Source organism: Sycon ciliatum, chromosome 8, assembly GCF_964019385.1.
Source record: "Sycon ciliatum chromosome 8, ocSycCili1.1, whole genome shotgun sequence".
Classification (NCBI taxonomy): Eukaryota; Metazoa; Porifera; class Calcarea; order Leucosolenida; family Sycettidae; genus Sycon; species Sycon ciliatum.
The window spans coordinates 14,011,151-14,026,240 of record NC_088650.1 but is presented as its reverse complement, the minus strand read 5'-3'; the positions used below and the strand labels follow the sequence as shown (position 1 = coordinate 14,026,240).

The 15,090-nt window shown below is 48.2% G+C and overlaps 2 protein-coding genes across 4 annotated transcripts in view; one reads left to right on the top strand and one right to left on the bottom strand.

Annotated features, from left to right (window-relative positions):
- Positions 1 to 11,873, top strand: part of LOC135823764 (mucin-5AC-like) — a 39,557-nt gene extending 27,684 nt beyond the window's left edge. For all 3 annotated transcript variants that reach the window (XM_065336608.1, XM_065336607.1, XM_065336606.1), the window contains 12 exons: positions 459 to 530; positions 2,263 to 2,332; positions 2,668 to 2,727; positions 3,798 to 3,904; positions 4,195 to 4,329; positions 4,793 to 4,818; positions 5,351 to 5,418; positions 5,978 to 7,971; positions 8,865 to 8,946; positions 9,643 to 9,900; positions 10,303 to 10,532; positions 11,080 to 11,873. In XM_065336608.1, coding sequence (XP_065192680.1) covers positions 459 to 530; positions 2,263 to 2,332; positions 2,668 to 2,727; positions 3,798 to 3,904; positions 4,195 to 4,329; positions 4,793 to 4,818; positions 5,351 to 5,418; positions 5,978 to 7,971; positions 8,865 to 8,946; positions 9,643 to 9,900; positions 10,303 to 10,532; positions 11,080 to 11,112 — 3,135 coding nt within the window. In that variant the 3' untranslated portion in view covers positions 11,113 to 11,873. The remainder of the gene's footprint in view (positions 1 to 458; positions 531 to 2,262; positions 2,333 to 2,667; positions 2,728 to 3,797; positions 3,905 to 4,194; positions 4,330 to 4,792; positions 4,819 to 5,350; positions 5,419 to 5,977; positions 7,972 to 8,864; positions 8,947 to 9,642; positions 9,901 to 10,302; positions 10,533 to 11,079) is intronic.
- Positions 11,874 to 12,486: 613 nt separating this feature from the next.
- On the bottom strand, positions 12,487 to 14,543 carry LOC135823763 (splicing factor 3B subunit 6-like). The gene is made up of 4 exons (XM_065336605.1): positions 14,368 to 14,543; positions 13,814 to 13,854; positions 13,568 to 13,645; positions 12,487 to 13,115 (listed from the first exon to the last, which is right to left on the bottom strand). The coding sequence occupies exons 1-4, from the start codon at positions 14,395 to 14,397 to the stop codon at positions 12,887 to 12,889; spliced, it is 378 nt and encodes a 125-aa protein (XP_065192677.1). The 5' UTR covers positions 14,398 to 14,543; the 3' UTR covers positions 12,487 to 12,886.
- Positions 14,544 to 15,090: the final 547 nt, after the last annotated feature.

The following is a 15,090-nucleotide window of genomic DNA, read 5'->3' as shown; positions in this document are numbered from 1 at the left end:
TGTGTGTGGCGTGTGGGGTGGGGTTTCTCTCTATCTCATATACCGTAAAGTCGTGTATAAAAGCCGCGGTTTATATGACTATTTTGGGGAAATTTTGCAGGCTTCTTTACGAGACAGGTATTTCTATGTATGTCAACACTATAACCAGGCTTTTGTGCAGACTGTCAGTATAGTTATCTTGAAAATCAGGCTTGTATTTAAGACAGGCTTGTATATGAGACAGGCTTTAATACAAGGCACTTTAATACAAGGCACTAGGGTATTATCTGCTGACGACCAATGCATCAACTATGGTTTGATGATTCCCAACCACCTGTGCCATGTTTGCATTTCACACAATATCCTGGACTTGAAGTACTTGCTTGGGCGTGCAGCAACAGTAGTTATGGATCCATAGCAGTGCATATGCGATTACAGTCTCGTTTCTATCCTTGATTGCTGTGTTCTATGCCCATCAGACGGTGCCTTTCGGAGTGCTATGCTTTCTGCCATCGTACAGCATGATGGATAAGTTGATGCGGCGCTGGTCTGTAAGTCTTGAATTCGTGCACTCAGCACATTCAGGTAGTGCTCAAATTCTATGAGTGGTTTCGCAAATTGATTAATAGTGCCTATGAGCAGAGCAGTACGAGTACGCTTTGGCGAGGTACGTTCGGCCCTGGTTTAAATCTGGCTTTGGAAGTTTTATTTTTCATTGCTACCAGGTTCGTCCTCATTTTCTCTGTGCTGCGCTGATGAGTCCACAAAGGACGAAACAGTTCTGTCCGTAGGTTGGGTACGCTTTATACAAATTTCTCGAAATTGTGTTACCCGACAGCAAGAAAAAGAAGAGAAAGGGTGTCCACTGGTACAGATGGTAAAGTTATACAGGTGGAATCCTGATGATTCGAATATGGCTTAATTCGAACATGCCGCTTAATTAGAAGTTTTTCCAGGACCGATTTCTATAAATACGATTCCCACACAAAATTTTCTGATAATTCGAACCTCGAACTGGATATGTTCGGTTAATTAGAAGTCCCACGAATTCCACTTACACAGAAAATGTGTGGGATTTGTGCTGATAATTCGAAGTTAGCAAAGTGTAATTCGAAGCTCACTCTACACTGTACTGGTCAGTTCAGTTTGCATGAACAGGCTGTGCCAGTCAGTTCAGTATCCGTGAAACCTGTGTCTAAGGTCCATAGCGCAACTCTGCGTGATCATGAGAGCATTTTGACATGCATGTTGTGTTGTGGTAGGGATCTCAGCACGTGCAGTGCGCAGGGTGTTTGCGCATACATTGCGTCATCGAGTTTTGAGTGCAGCTCGCGGACACAGCAGAAAATGGCGACGGTCGATTTTCGACACTAGCGGACGCGGTGGCCACTAGCGGAATCGTCATCTTCATCGTCGTTCGAACATACTTTGTGATTCCCGCCGAACGACAGCGTGGCCAAGGCGATATCGCCCCAGTCGATTTTCCTATAATTTGCCATGTGGCAAGAACCCACTTCAGAGAAGATTCAGCCAAAACTTCAGAATTTTTCTCCGGTTAGATTGTCCTAACTTCGATTTTCAGTGCATCAGCCATCGTGAAGATCGCCGCCATTATCACTCAGTGAGAAGACATCGCGCTCAGTAGAAGAGGTGTTCACGCTGCGTCCAAGAGTGAAATATTGTGCTCTTTGACCCTTCATAGTTCCTCTGAGAGAGTGTCTGGGAGATAGGTAGCTTGGAGATGGCCGTAGAACGTGCTTTCCTGGACGCAACATTCAGCCATTTCTACTGTCTTCTTCTACTGGATTTATTTCGAAAAAATGTTCTTTTCCACGGTTTCTGCACTGGACGCGTTTGGGATCGAAAATCTCACCTGCGCAGACTGGCTGCGCAGTTCACGCCCTGAGATCCCTAGTTGTGGGTCCATGTTTGGATGTCCGGATAATTAGAAGTTTTTTCCTGGCATTTTGAGGTTCGAATTATCAGGATTCCACCTGTATTCATTGTGCGAACCTCAGATTTATTTGCTCACTCTTTTGTTCTCCTGCAAGTCAACGCACATCCATTGGTGGATCTTTGATCGGACACGTCCGATTATGCTTAGGATTTTTCCATGGGATTTTCGGTCCACTCGCCTCGCACCGTTTTAGGAGTTGTATCTGCGCCTTTAATCCTATGGGAGTGGTGGCGTTCCTATGGATGTGGAAAACTCAGTATAGCTGAGTGTAACGCAAACCGTGAATTTTTGTCCGTGTTTTCTGGTGTTCTTTCATCATTATGCAGATGACTGGCTTGGTGGATCATATCAGACGCACTAAGCATGTCCTCCTGGAACCCCGTCATGGCAGAGATGGTGAGTATTCCGCACACGGGGAGGGGTGGGTTGAGTTGACGTGCGGGGCCGTGCACACATGTGTGTGTGTGCGCGTGTGTGTGTGTGTGTGGGGGGGGGGGGGGGTGCGGTCTTCATTGGGCCGAATTCCGTGCCATCCTGCTCTTATTAACGTTTTGCAGTTGCTCTTTGTGCTGGAAAGTGCAAATCTCTCTTTGCATAGTAAGCGGAATCGTTTCAGCCCATTCATTGCTAGTTCTCTGCATTATGATTTATCCACCCAGTGCGGTGAGTACTTCAAGCTACTAGTAAGCTAATCAACCAGCTCCCTTCCTTCGCTTTCCCTGTTGCTGCAGAGTTTGATGCGATGCTCCAGGAGTTTTACGACTCTGTGAATGCAGCTGTTGCTCGTGGGCGTAAGTTGCCGTGAAGTTGCTTATAACAACACGACTCACACAGAAGCATGACTCCTGTAAAAACGCTACTATACGCATGAACATAATTATAGTGAAATGAAATTCCGGAGAATGCAGGCTGTGTGCTGTGAGTGCTCTGTAAAACCGAAGTATAAAGTACTTTGGGTATAGCATCATTATGTTTCTCTTTGCAGCGGATATAAATCACTGTTTTCAGGACCCAGCCTCTTTTCCCCCGTCATTTGTTGGCCTTGGATATACAGTACCCTTGGCTACACGTATTGTCATGCCTCTACCCGGTATCGGTGATTTTGCGCAAAACTTCAGCTTCACTAGAAGCCTAGATGGAACAAAAGCATGACCTTAGCATTGCCATGCCTCTCTAGCCATCGGTGGTTCTGTACAACACGTCAGCTTCATTAGAAGCCTAGATGCAACAAATGCATGATCTTGACATCGTCATATGCAAGAAGGCAGCAATGCCTGTACCTAGGGTGAAGTAAGGCCAAGTAAAACAATTTGATTGTTTATCGTCCGCGCCCGCCCCGATTTTTCGCCCTCCCGGCCGAATTATTTTATTTTTTTATTCCAGTAAATGTACTGTATGTACTGCGATCTATGCCTATACGGCCTCTAATGAACGTGGCTGTAGATCTTGGAAGGCGAAGTCTGCAGATTGAATCATACATGTAGGTGATATCGGTTTGAAAAGGGAAAGATATTATCAGCTGCCTGATTCTCTTTGTTGTCCTACGTTGGTTGCTTCACTTTTCCCTATTTGCATCCTCAAAAGTATCTTGCAAGATGTTATTCGTGGCTGACAATTCATCTGCATCACATGGAGTTATCTCACTCTGTGCAAAACGGCTCCAAAAAAAGATAATTGAAGAAAGAGGCATGTCTAGAGGTTGCGAACACCTACCATACAGCCATACATGTAAAATAAATAATAAAATAAAATACCTCCCGTCTGCCCCGATTTCTCAGGAAAATCGGACGATAAACAATCAATATATTTTGCATGGCCTAAAATAAAGATGACATACCATCTTGTGTATCGTGTGTTGCAGTGCACCATGGTGGCTTGCAAACAGGGGCCCTCTTGTTTGCCGTGTGCCGTGGCAAAGTCAGCGAAGGTCTCGACTTTAGCGATAACAATGCACGAGCTGTGATCACGGTAGGTCTGGCGTCAAGCAGGCGTGTGTGTGTGTGTGTGTGTGTTTGTGTGTGCGTGTGTTTGTGTGTGTGTGTTTGTGTGTGTGTGTGTTTGTGTGTGTGTGTGTGTGTGTTCATGTTGTATGCCGTTGAATCGGGTGACTCCAGCACATGTAAATAAACCTCTTATCATTTTTGCTATTGGTACCTCCAGCAATGAATGCCAACGGCTAAGCATGCACGTGTGTGTGTGTGTGTGTGTGTGTGTGTGTGTGTGTGTGTTCACTCTGCTCTCGTGCGACCCCGTTACAGATCGGCATTCCATTCCCCAACTTCAAGGACAAGCTGGTGGAGTTGAAGCGCGCGTACAACAACGAACAGGTCAACCGCGGTTTGCTGAATGGATCAGAGTGGTATGAGATTCAGGCGTTCAGAGCGTTGAATCAGGTATGCATCTTCCCACCTTGATTCATGCTGTGTGTTGCTGTCTGAATTAGCCATGTTGTAGCCAATTGCAGCAGCTAGTCTTATCTCTCGTCAAGCGTACCAGCTGCGTCAAAATCTAACCTCGTGAGAGACTCTCCGGGCCTGACTGTCCCAGCACAAGAAGGCCAGGCTCTGCATCAGTGATCTCGCCGTTGTTGTATTCTTGAGGTCGGAGATTTCTTACCACAACTGTAGTCCGGTTTATCTATTATCACACCTCTCTCCACTTAGATAATTATTATACCAGCGGTGCCTCCTATTCCATTATCGTTGTCTGATGATTGGTTCAGCCATGAAACTCTGAGTCACAACGGAATTTGCCAAGGTTTTCATTGTGTGCATTTGATGTCCCAAACGTTGCCTTGCTGTTTATTCCATGACTTCATGATTTTCTTAATGTTTGACTGTTTCTCCCTGTCTTCAGGCGCTTGGCAGATGTATTCGACACAAGTAAGCACCTATTGTACTGGTTGGCTGCCGATTGTTCACATGCATATTCGCACCGGAATACAGCCGAAAGACAGGGCGATATGTTTTCCACTTGCATCTATTGACTTTAGCTTGCTGTTCTTAAGTTTGGTGTATTCCCATGCGGCTATGTGAAGGCAACGCTTGTATGGGGTTTGGCTCATACTTTAGTGCATTCACCATCCTTTGCTTTCTTCATGTGCATGTTCTCACTGTGTCCCTCCTTTGGCCAACGCTATCATTTGTGTTACACGATCAGGGCCCAATGGGGTGATTTAGTGCCTGAAACTAGAAAAGGTTACAGCAGAAACAGCCAAGCTTGGGCGACAGACCGTGTCACCGTCATTGCTATATCTGTGCATCGAGAAGATGATGAGGTTGACGAACTGCTGTAACTGTCAGTGAACGTATAGGGTACACGCGAATGCTGTCTCCCTGTGCCTCCGAACGCTGCCATAGGCCCTCACCAATGCTCCGTGTTTGTGTCTGTGTCTGTGTATGTGCTGGACAACAGAGGTGACTGGGGTGCGTTGTTTCTGATCGATGAGCGCTTCCGAATGCGACAGGGCCGCTACGTGAATGGTAAATATCGTGGCATTAACAGAGCACGTTACTGCGGTCTCGTCAAAATCCAGCACCAATATTATTGTGCTACAGATTTAGGGAGGGTGCTGGATTACCAAATCTGATTTATTGGTGCAACGGATATGAAGAGGACATTTTGGTTACTGAAAGTTATGCTGGCTTATTGAGCGTGCTGGTTTATAAAGTGCTGGACGAAAGAGAGACGACTGTGTGGAGCAAACGTGCAGCGTGGATATCACTTTAGGCTGATAGCTAATGGAGTATTCGTGTATTTCTCAGCCACAAGTAATTCTGCTTATTGGACTTTCGAACTTGGCATGGTGTATGCATGTAATTATGCCTTTGTGTATGTGTTTTTGTGTGCCTCACTTGCCTGTTTGCATGTGCTGGCCTTTGGGCCTATGCTTGTGTCCTTATTCCTGTGTGCCTATGCCCGCGTGCTGACTGGTGTGTGTGTGTGTGTGTGTGTGTGTGTGTGTGTGTGTGTGTGTGTGTGTGTGTGTGTGTGTGTGTGTGTGTGTGTGTGTGTGTGTGTGTGTGTGACACTGCTCTGCAGGTTTGTCCAAGTGGGTCCGCGGCTCCGTACACCATGCCGAGTCCTGTCAGAGTGCCATCGGCTCGTTGAAGGACTTCGTCCAGCACCGGCTGCAGTGCGCCGCCGTGGAGGCGGCTGAGACAGCTGCCGCTGAGAAAAGCGAGGGTCTATTCGCTGTCACGCCAGCCACACCGATGGCCAGTGACACCGGTGCCAGCTTTGCCTCTACTCTAACTCCGGGCGCAGCTACTGCTGCTGAAACATCGGCGGCCACTTTAAAGCATGTCTCTGCGTTCGCTCACAGCACTCCACGGGGACCCATGGCGGCGTTTAACCCACCGGCCAGTGTTTCCGTGAAGAAAGAGTGCGATGCAGTGCAAGCACCGCAAGGACCGATGGCAGCTTTTAACCCGCCAGCCAGTGTTTCCGTGAAGACAGAGCCCGGTGCAGTTCCTACCCCGTCGACGATGTTGACTCCGTACTGTTTTGTGCGCGACGCGAACATCCGCCTGAAGCAGGCGTACGCGTCTGAGCCTGCACCCTGCAAGCCCGTGCAGCCCTTGGACCCAGCCAAGTGTACACCGCTTCTAGCTGATCACGCCTACTTTTCCACATTGCCTCAGGTGGTCGACACCCACAGTAGGCCGGGAGCTGCGCAGTCGACTTCGACCGGCCCTACCGTGTTTGGTGGTATGCTAACGAGCAATGCCGGCAACGAGATGGATTGTGCGCCAGCTGTCGCCAATGAAGCCGACTCGACGTTGATGGATGATGACACGCTTACGCCAGACTATGTGCCCTCGCCTTGCCGTAGTCCTGTTAACCATCAGCACACGACGGCACCAGTGGCGGACGCTGACAGCACGGTTTCGGCCATTCCGTCGCACTCCTCTTCGGACGCACCGGCCACAGCGACCGGCGTGGCAGAAGCCAGTGGATCGCCGGATGCCCCGCGGCAGTCCCCTGTGAAGCGAAGACTCGGTACGGGCACCCGGGCCGTGAAGCTTGCAGCACACTTCCAGTCGCCGGTCAAGTCACCTCTACGTGCTGAAGCGGCTTCTGCACAGTCTCCGCGTCGAACTGAGCCATCTGCCGTGCAATCTATCTATCCGGTACTCACGGGTCAGGACCACCAGCAGCAGCAACAGGCTGGTCGCACTACTGCCACGCCAAGCTATGCTGCTGCGTCAGTGAGCGGTGGAATGTGCGGGCATGCCTCCACCGTTGCACAGCAGGCTGTCGCTGAGACATCGAGCACCACGACTAGTGCCTCTAGCATATACCCATCACTTGCATCATTGCACTCTGCTGCTGTACTGGCGACAAGCAGCTGCAGTCCACCGGCTAGCCGTGGTGCAGCTACTTGTTCATCCAACACCCACACCGTTCATGCCGGTCTCTTTCAGGCTCAATCAACCCCTGGGGCCAACCGCCTCGGATCCAGGAACGTTCTGCCCGCTCCTGCTCGTACCGACGAGATCGAGATCAGCGATTCCGACTCTGACTCGGACATCATCGAGAGCAGCCAGAAAGCGCAGCTTTCGCCCGGGACCGCCGTCATTCCCGAATCACCGCCACTTCTCGGAAACAATAGTGATTCCGATTCTGACCTTCCTCCAGAAAGTGGGGTGCTTGCTCCTGGGAGTCGGCAAAGGACGATGTCCGAACAGGAGCGGCTGCAGCAAGAAGAAGATGACCTTCTTGTTCAGCTGACCCAGGAAGCAGAAGCCAGCTTGAGTATGAGCGACAGCAGTGCCATCCTGTCGCTACCACCGTCACCGAAGCCCACCGCCATTGCAGGCGGCAGTGTGTACGGTGGTCTGTGCACTAAGCGCCGCAACACGCGCATCTGCCCGAGCAAAGGCGTTGCCACCACTACGCAGGGCCTGGCCGCTTCGAGTGCTGCCTCCCTGCCACCGACTGCGGCACTGACTGCAGCAAGCGCTGGGATCTCTACACGTGGCACTGCCACTGAGATTGGTAGCTGTGTCACTGCTACTTCTAGCAGACATGAGGTAAGAATGGTTCCATACTTCTTGGTTTGAAATGGCCTGAAGACAGGTCAGTTGGACACACACACACACACACACACACACACACACACACACACACACACACACACACACACACACACACACACACACACTTCGAAATACACTGCAAATCCTAGCCAGCTTCGTGATACCTGGAGACGTTTTTCATGGGTACAGGAAGTGATTACAGGTGAACAGGTGATTGTACCTTTAGATCATAGAGATCACAGAAAACTAAACTAAGGTCCATTTCAAAAATATGGTATCTTTGAAATATTTCAATTTTGGCTGGAGCATTTTGAGAATTTTTTGGAATATTGCTCAGGCCCTTCCCCCAATTATTCTCATACAATTTTTTCATTAATCGGATAGCTAACGCCCAATTTCGAAATTTTTATGCACAAAGTGATCACAGATTTTATGTGCAATAGTCTAATGTTTTTTTGAAATCATGCGTCTATATTTTGAAACGCACTGTACATGTATGTAGTGCATGGTGAACAGGTCCCATGGCCTTTTTGTACTACCATGAATAACCTCTATAACAGTGGTTCTATCCGCGTACAGAACTGTTTCGTCCTTTGCGGACTCACCAGCGCAGCACTAACAGTGGTTCAATATCAGTACTTGGCCATCAGCCGGTACAAACCTTGATTTCTACATGTTTAGTAGAAACTACTTGAAGTGGAAATTAGTCGCATCCAACTTCTGTGCATGTGTACGCTGCACCTCCTTTTTCAGCTCTCTGCCATAGGTTTTCAATGTGTTCACTTGAGCCAAGTCTTACTCTTAGGCTGGGAGGGTTTGATCATGTGACTCATCATGGTCATGTGACAAGTGATCTAGTTATGTGCTGTTTCTGATTTCTGCCTCAGGCCATGATGGATGTTCCATCGGCAATGGTACCTGTGTTGTGCCGCAGGTGTAGCACACACATTGCGCTGACTTGGCGACAAGGTATGTTAATGCTCGACTAGGCTAATCCCCATTTCTGTTGTAAGCTAGTCATATGATTAAAATTTTTGTGTATGACCTTCCCTCCCCCTCCCCCCCCCCTTTTAGTGCCTTTTTCGTCGTGTTTGTGTATGATGTACAGAGTGTAACACAGTGCTGCTCGGTGAAATCCGATTCCATGAGGCATCCAATGCCGGGTGATGTGCAACCCCAGATTTGCAAACACTGGGCGGTGCACTCTGGTCTAGGGTACCACCGGAGTACTGGGTGCTCACTCATTCGTGAGATCGTGTTTCACTGGGCTGCACCGCAGTTGCACTCACTGCAGTCCATGGCTTGTGTAGGCAGCAGCAGCAGCAGGAGGATTGATTAGTACAACTCTGTGAGGGGCAATGACCCGGCCCTTGTCAATGATAAGCAACCAACCAGGGATTATTCTGACCAATACCAGCACTGTTGTACAGTCAACTTTGCGTATAACGACACTCGGCGGGGCATCAGAAAAGTGTCCATATTCGTGAAGTGTCGTTATACCCGAAGTCTCATTATATGTGTTACAGTTAGATGGGGCTTTGCTCTGGGCATGGACATTCTGTCGTTATTCGCGAATTGTCGTTATATCCTCAGTCGTTATTAGCGAAGTTGACTGTAGACAGCACATTCCTATTCTCTCTAACACTGTTACCCTATTCCGTACAGATGAGGAGCAAATGCACAAGGAGAATCTGAAGCAGATTCCGCCCGTGTTCAATGACTGGCTCCAGTCGAAATCGCCAGCAAGCCGTTCGCCCAGTGCAACCAAGCCTGGTGGCACAAGGACGCGTGGCAGTAAAGCAGGCGGTGGGAAGTGCGGCTCGGCTTCTGATGCCATTCGTGCACGGCCATTATCCACCGCTGCTGCCGGTGGTGGAGTTAACGGTGCACTGCGTCCTTGGACACATGCTGATCAGTCGTCAGGTAGGCAAATAACTAGAACTACAAATACCATAGCTGTTTATTTGATCTGTTAAAGTTGGCATGGAGGGGAGTCTTTCTCTGTAATTGCAGGTCCGTTGTGATCCCCACTGCATCTCCACTGGTCTGGAAAACAGACGCTTACTCCCTATATTTGTGTGTGTGTGTGTGTGTGTGTGTGTGTGTGTGTGTGTGTGTGTGTGTGTGTGTGTGTGTGTGTGTGTGTGTGTGTGTGTGTGTGTGTGGTGTGTGTGTGTGTGGTGTGTGTGTGTGTGTGGTGTGTGTGTGTGTGTGTGTGTGTGTGTGTGTGTGTGTGTGTGTGTGTGTGTGTGTGTGTGTGGGTGGGTGATGCGTGTGATGCGTGCACGCGTGTGTATCCTCATCATGCTGCTGCTGTGTTTACAGACTGCATCCTGGCTAAAGACATGCAGGTCACTCTTCAGCCGCTCATGTGCAGTGCATGTGCTGCTGCACAATCGACTGCTAGCTCCAGTCTCCGGACTCGACGAGCAGCGGCTGCTGCTAAATCCTCTGCTGGCACGCAGCAGGCACCACTGGCGGTGGGCTTCAGGTGTTTGCCTCTGCAGGGTAGTAGCAGTACGGGTGGCAGCTCTAAGGCACTCTCTACACAAGAGGTAAGACTTCTGTTCTTGCATTGAAGAGGCTCGCTGTGTGCACTATGACAGTGGATGTCATTGTGTAGTCTTTGAAGCCAGGGTGCCGTTTCGGCCCTGAAGAGTTGTTCAGGGCAACTAACTTGTGTCGACTCAGTTTGTCACCTTGGCAGACGGAGTCTTCTGTGCGTTGTAGCGTGAAGTTGGTGCGTTGGTATACTGTAAGACATGTTATTATAACGAGTCGCAAATTTAACGATTGTCCAAAATTCATAGGTTAACGAGAAGATATGTTAACGATCTTGCAGTATTCTGCCATATCCACACACAGCATATATGAAGCAGTACGGCTTCAACGGATCTTATTACAACGAAGAAATGTCATCCGTTAAAACGTTAGATTAGCTTCCTCGTTATATATACATGTCTTACAGTATACTGGTACGGTATGTATTTCTTCCTCCTGCTCTCGGTCTTTTTGTGTAGCGTTCATTTTTCTCTTCCACTGCTAAGTTTATTTGGGCTATTGCTGATATTTCTTCTGTGCACTTTTTGAATTCTGTTTCAGCTGTGGCTGCTTTCATCGTGTTGCACTTCATGAATGGCTAACTCCAATCTCTGTTCTCACCATCGCTTCTAGTACTCTATGCTAGCAGTTTCAGATGTGCGTGCGAGCTCTGCTGCAGCGTAACACATCAGATGCCTTGCGATCGCGTATTGACTCGAGCTGTGTAGATCTACTGTACTTAGAGCGGATCTCGCGGCACACCGTGCGTAGTCAGTTGTGAGTCGGCTCTGAGCGACGCGTATCTTGACTTGAGGCTTCCAGGTGTCGCGGCAACTCAAATCTGCGGTGTCCGACTGAACAAGTGGATGATGTGAGGTCTGTGTGTTTCTTTTTTTTTCTCGTGGGAATCCGTTGGATCCATTGTTCTTGTGTAGCTTTTTATGTGATTCGGTGCTGGGCATTGATCATTTTCATTATGCCGTATTTGTTGTGGCTATCATAGTAACGTTATGCAGCCTGACGCATGCGTGCTGGTACTCTTGACAAGGTTACTGGCCGCGCATCCGCACCAGCCGCGTAACTCCTTTCTTCTTGTATTCAGCGCTAGCCTGCTCAAGCGGCGTTAGTTTTGAACAATGCTTACTACTAGTAACCTCCTGTGCTAACCCCATACTTCCTCACCATGTCACCATGTCACCGGGCTTCGCTGTGCGCAAGCTTCTTCTATTTTGTTTCTTACTCCGTTTTGATGCTTTTGATGCGGTTTTGATGCTGCAAACATGTATTCTACCACAGGTGTACAAGATATTTTACAAGTAACTTGAAGATAGTGCTCTTGCTGTACAGTACCGATACATATCTCTCCGGGCACTGCCCATAAATTGGAATGTTCGTGCATGTGACTCTGAATCGCAGTCATACATGCAATAGGCCCATTGCGTATTGCCAAATATGGATAACATGAGTAATGCATGTGAGTACACTGGGATCAGCAATGCACTGTTCAACACTCCAGACGGCCATGCCCAGGTGGCTGTGTGGGGTGTTATGTGAGTACACTGGGATCAGCAATGCACTGTTCAACACCCCAGACAGCCATGCCCGGGTGGCTGTGTGGGGTGTTCACGGTACTTCAAGTACAAATCACGTCGTTGCGCGATGGGCTTAGGAAAGGGTCAGAGATCTGGAATACGACATCACTGCTTCCACTAAACATTGGCGAAGGAGTAGTAGATCTACTATTTCCACTAAAGCTCACCCACAGGGTACCTGTAACTTCGAGGTCCAGATCAGAGAGATATGAGTTCACCAGAGAGTTGTACACACCCTAAACATAACCCCTAACCAGTACTTCTGGCATAACCCGTTGCTCTTGCTCGATAAGAGCGGCCGGCAACCGTCCGTCGACCCAGAAACACACTCAAGCACTCACACTCGTCGACCCAGAAACACACTCAAGCAGGAGAGTAATACGTCAAAATATTATTAACATGTACATGAGGCATCAAGCATGCAAAAAGTTGGTCAAGACAACACAAAACCAGCAAGTTCTATCAATGCATATAATTATATCATGAGCGTTCCATGAGCAGATATGTCTGCTGGTTATTCAGCCATGCTGAGCAAAGCAGTAGCAATACATGAGCTTACTGGAGCAATCATGCCGAAAGTCCAATACCATCAATGTACATGTATGTACAAAAGAGGATCAAAATTATATACATGTTCTGTGTGCATGCAATGTGTGCGCGTGGTATGCAAGCGTGCATGCGCGTGCATGGGAGGGGGGGGGGGGTATATATGTACATGGCGCTATGTACAGGGGAGAATGGAGAGCTACCTCCGGGGGGAGCAAGTGAGCTACGGCTCACTTGCGGTCGGGCGTCTCCACGCCATACTTCTTCTTGACGTCGTCCAGCTGTTGCTTCTTCTTCTCCCGGTCCTGAGCCTTGTTCATCTTGGTTGGCTGGTAGTACAGCACTACCAGGTAGCGGTTGCAAACGTTGAAGCCAGACAGATGCTCGCAGGCGTTCTTAGCGTCGAAGATGTCCTCGTAGATGACAAACGCTGTGCCCTTCGTTTCCGCACCGGTGCCACTGCACAAAGACAAGAAGCACGTGCGAGAAACCCCCGGTTGAGACCCTGTACATAGATAGCACTGTCCACATCCAGAGTGTGTACTAAAGGTTACTACAGTCCTGCTTATTGAAATCCAGTTGCGAGAGTCAAGTTGGCGCCTTGCACCATTTCGCAACCCAGTGTTCGCAGGTCTAGGGCTGCGCAACGCCCGGCACGTACGCGACTGGATTTCATTGAGCTTGCACTGTAGTATTCAAGTCGTCGCAGTACGAGCTGAACAAAATCTCAACCGATTCCCGTACTCTGCAGCACATGTACTTCCCGTGTACACCTCTGGAGACAACTGCTAGAGGAAATTATTGAACACAGCTGCGTGAACACAAGGTTGATCCTAACTCCTACACACACACAACCATAGGCACACCAAGACTGACACGCACAGAGATGTACTGCAACCATGTTAACTTACATGCGGATCTGACGAATGGCACCATACTTGCCAAAGATGTCGTACAACTCTTCCGTTGTGATCTTATATGGCAGGTTGCTGAGCAAACAAAAAGTGATCAAGGGAAGAGCAGGAAGATAAATGTAAGTATACGGGTGGATAGTTTTTGGAACGGCTACACTAGAAAGAGAAAGAGAGAGAGAGGGAGAGAGAGAGAGAGTGTGTGTGTGTGTACTGTGTAGAGACATTTTCAGAGCAAAAACTTACCGGACGTAGAGGATCCGATTGACTTCTGGCGGTAGCCTCACCTGTAAATAAAATAACACACACACACACACATCGGATACTATTAGTAAATGCGTCAAAAATCAGAAGTTTTCTCACTTTTCTGTTGTTTTTTCTGTTGTTTTTTTGCTACAAAGTGCCAGTTAGACGGGACAAAATTCTTAGAGGAGACACAGCAACCAGGCTGCTAGGGCAAGGATTCATGACTGAGCTCTGAACTAAGTAGTTATCCAAAGCTATTCGCATTATCCAGAGGAAGGGAATCGTGTCCAGAAATGTAAAAAAGTTCAGCGCAATTTTTACCACCGGTATAAGTGTGAGAATCGCTAACACCTGGATAGAGCGTTGTCAGTCGACAAAGCAGTCTTTCTCCGAATCAAGCACCACGGTAGACTTCGTCAACTATTACATGTACTTCTTAGTGTACCCAAGATACCAAAGACATGTAACTCGGTTAGCAAGAGATGGAACAGTTCCCTGAAAATTCGAATGCTACAACATAAAAATAAATTCAAGGAGCATCATCGTTTTCTTACATTCGTCCGTCTCGCTGCTTGCATGGCCATGTTGACAAGGGATTCCCTCAGCAACACCAGTCCAAGAGATTTCGAAACTCAGTAAGACACACGTCTCAAAACACCTCAAGCCTCAAATATAGATGAGCCAAAGAAACAAAGTTTCGCCAACTCTTGATGATGTCCGACTCACAACAACAAAAAAACTGCGAGGCAACACCATGTCAGTCCATACGCCAAGACCGAAAAAGTCGTCTAAAAGTTGTACTTTTTTATGCAGATTAGCCACTTTTCCGAGCTGAATATATTCAAATCTTCGTTGAAAAATTGTCAAGAAAATGTTAGATGTCTCGAGTCGTTTGCAATTTTCTCTCCATCAGTGCTCGTTTGCGGAAGTTTTGCTTTCCGGACACCTTGATCGGGCCTTTGACCTTATGGATGTCAGTTGTAGTGGTCGTTACTCATTGTCTCGACGTCGCTGGGAGTGTTCTTGTGGGAGCTGTCGAATATTCGTAAAAATCAGGCAAGTGGCAAAGAAAAATTCGCCAAATTTTTGGGCAAGATAGTATGTAGACATCGATGCTTTCCTTTGACTCTCCACCGATGTGGAAACACTTCCAGAAGCGTTCATCGGTGTCCGGTTCTTGATAGGGTCGTGGTGGCCTCCACGGTTTGGAACAAAACAAAATCAATGCATTGTCTGTTGTCACCAGTGGGAGACGTATTACATGGCAAAGAAACGCA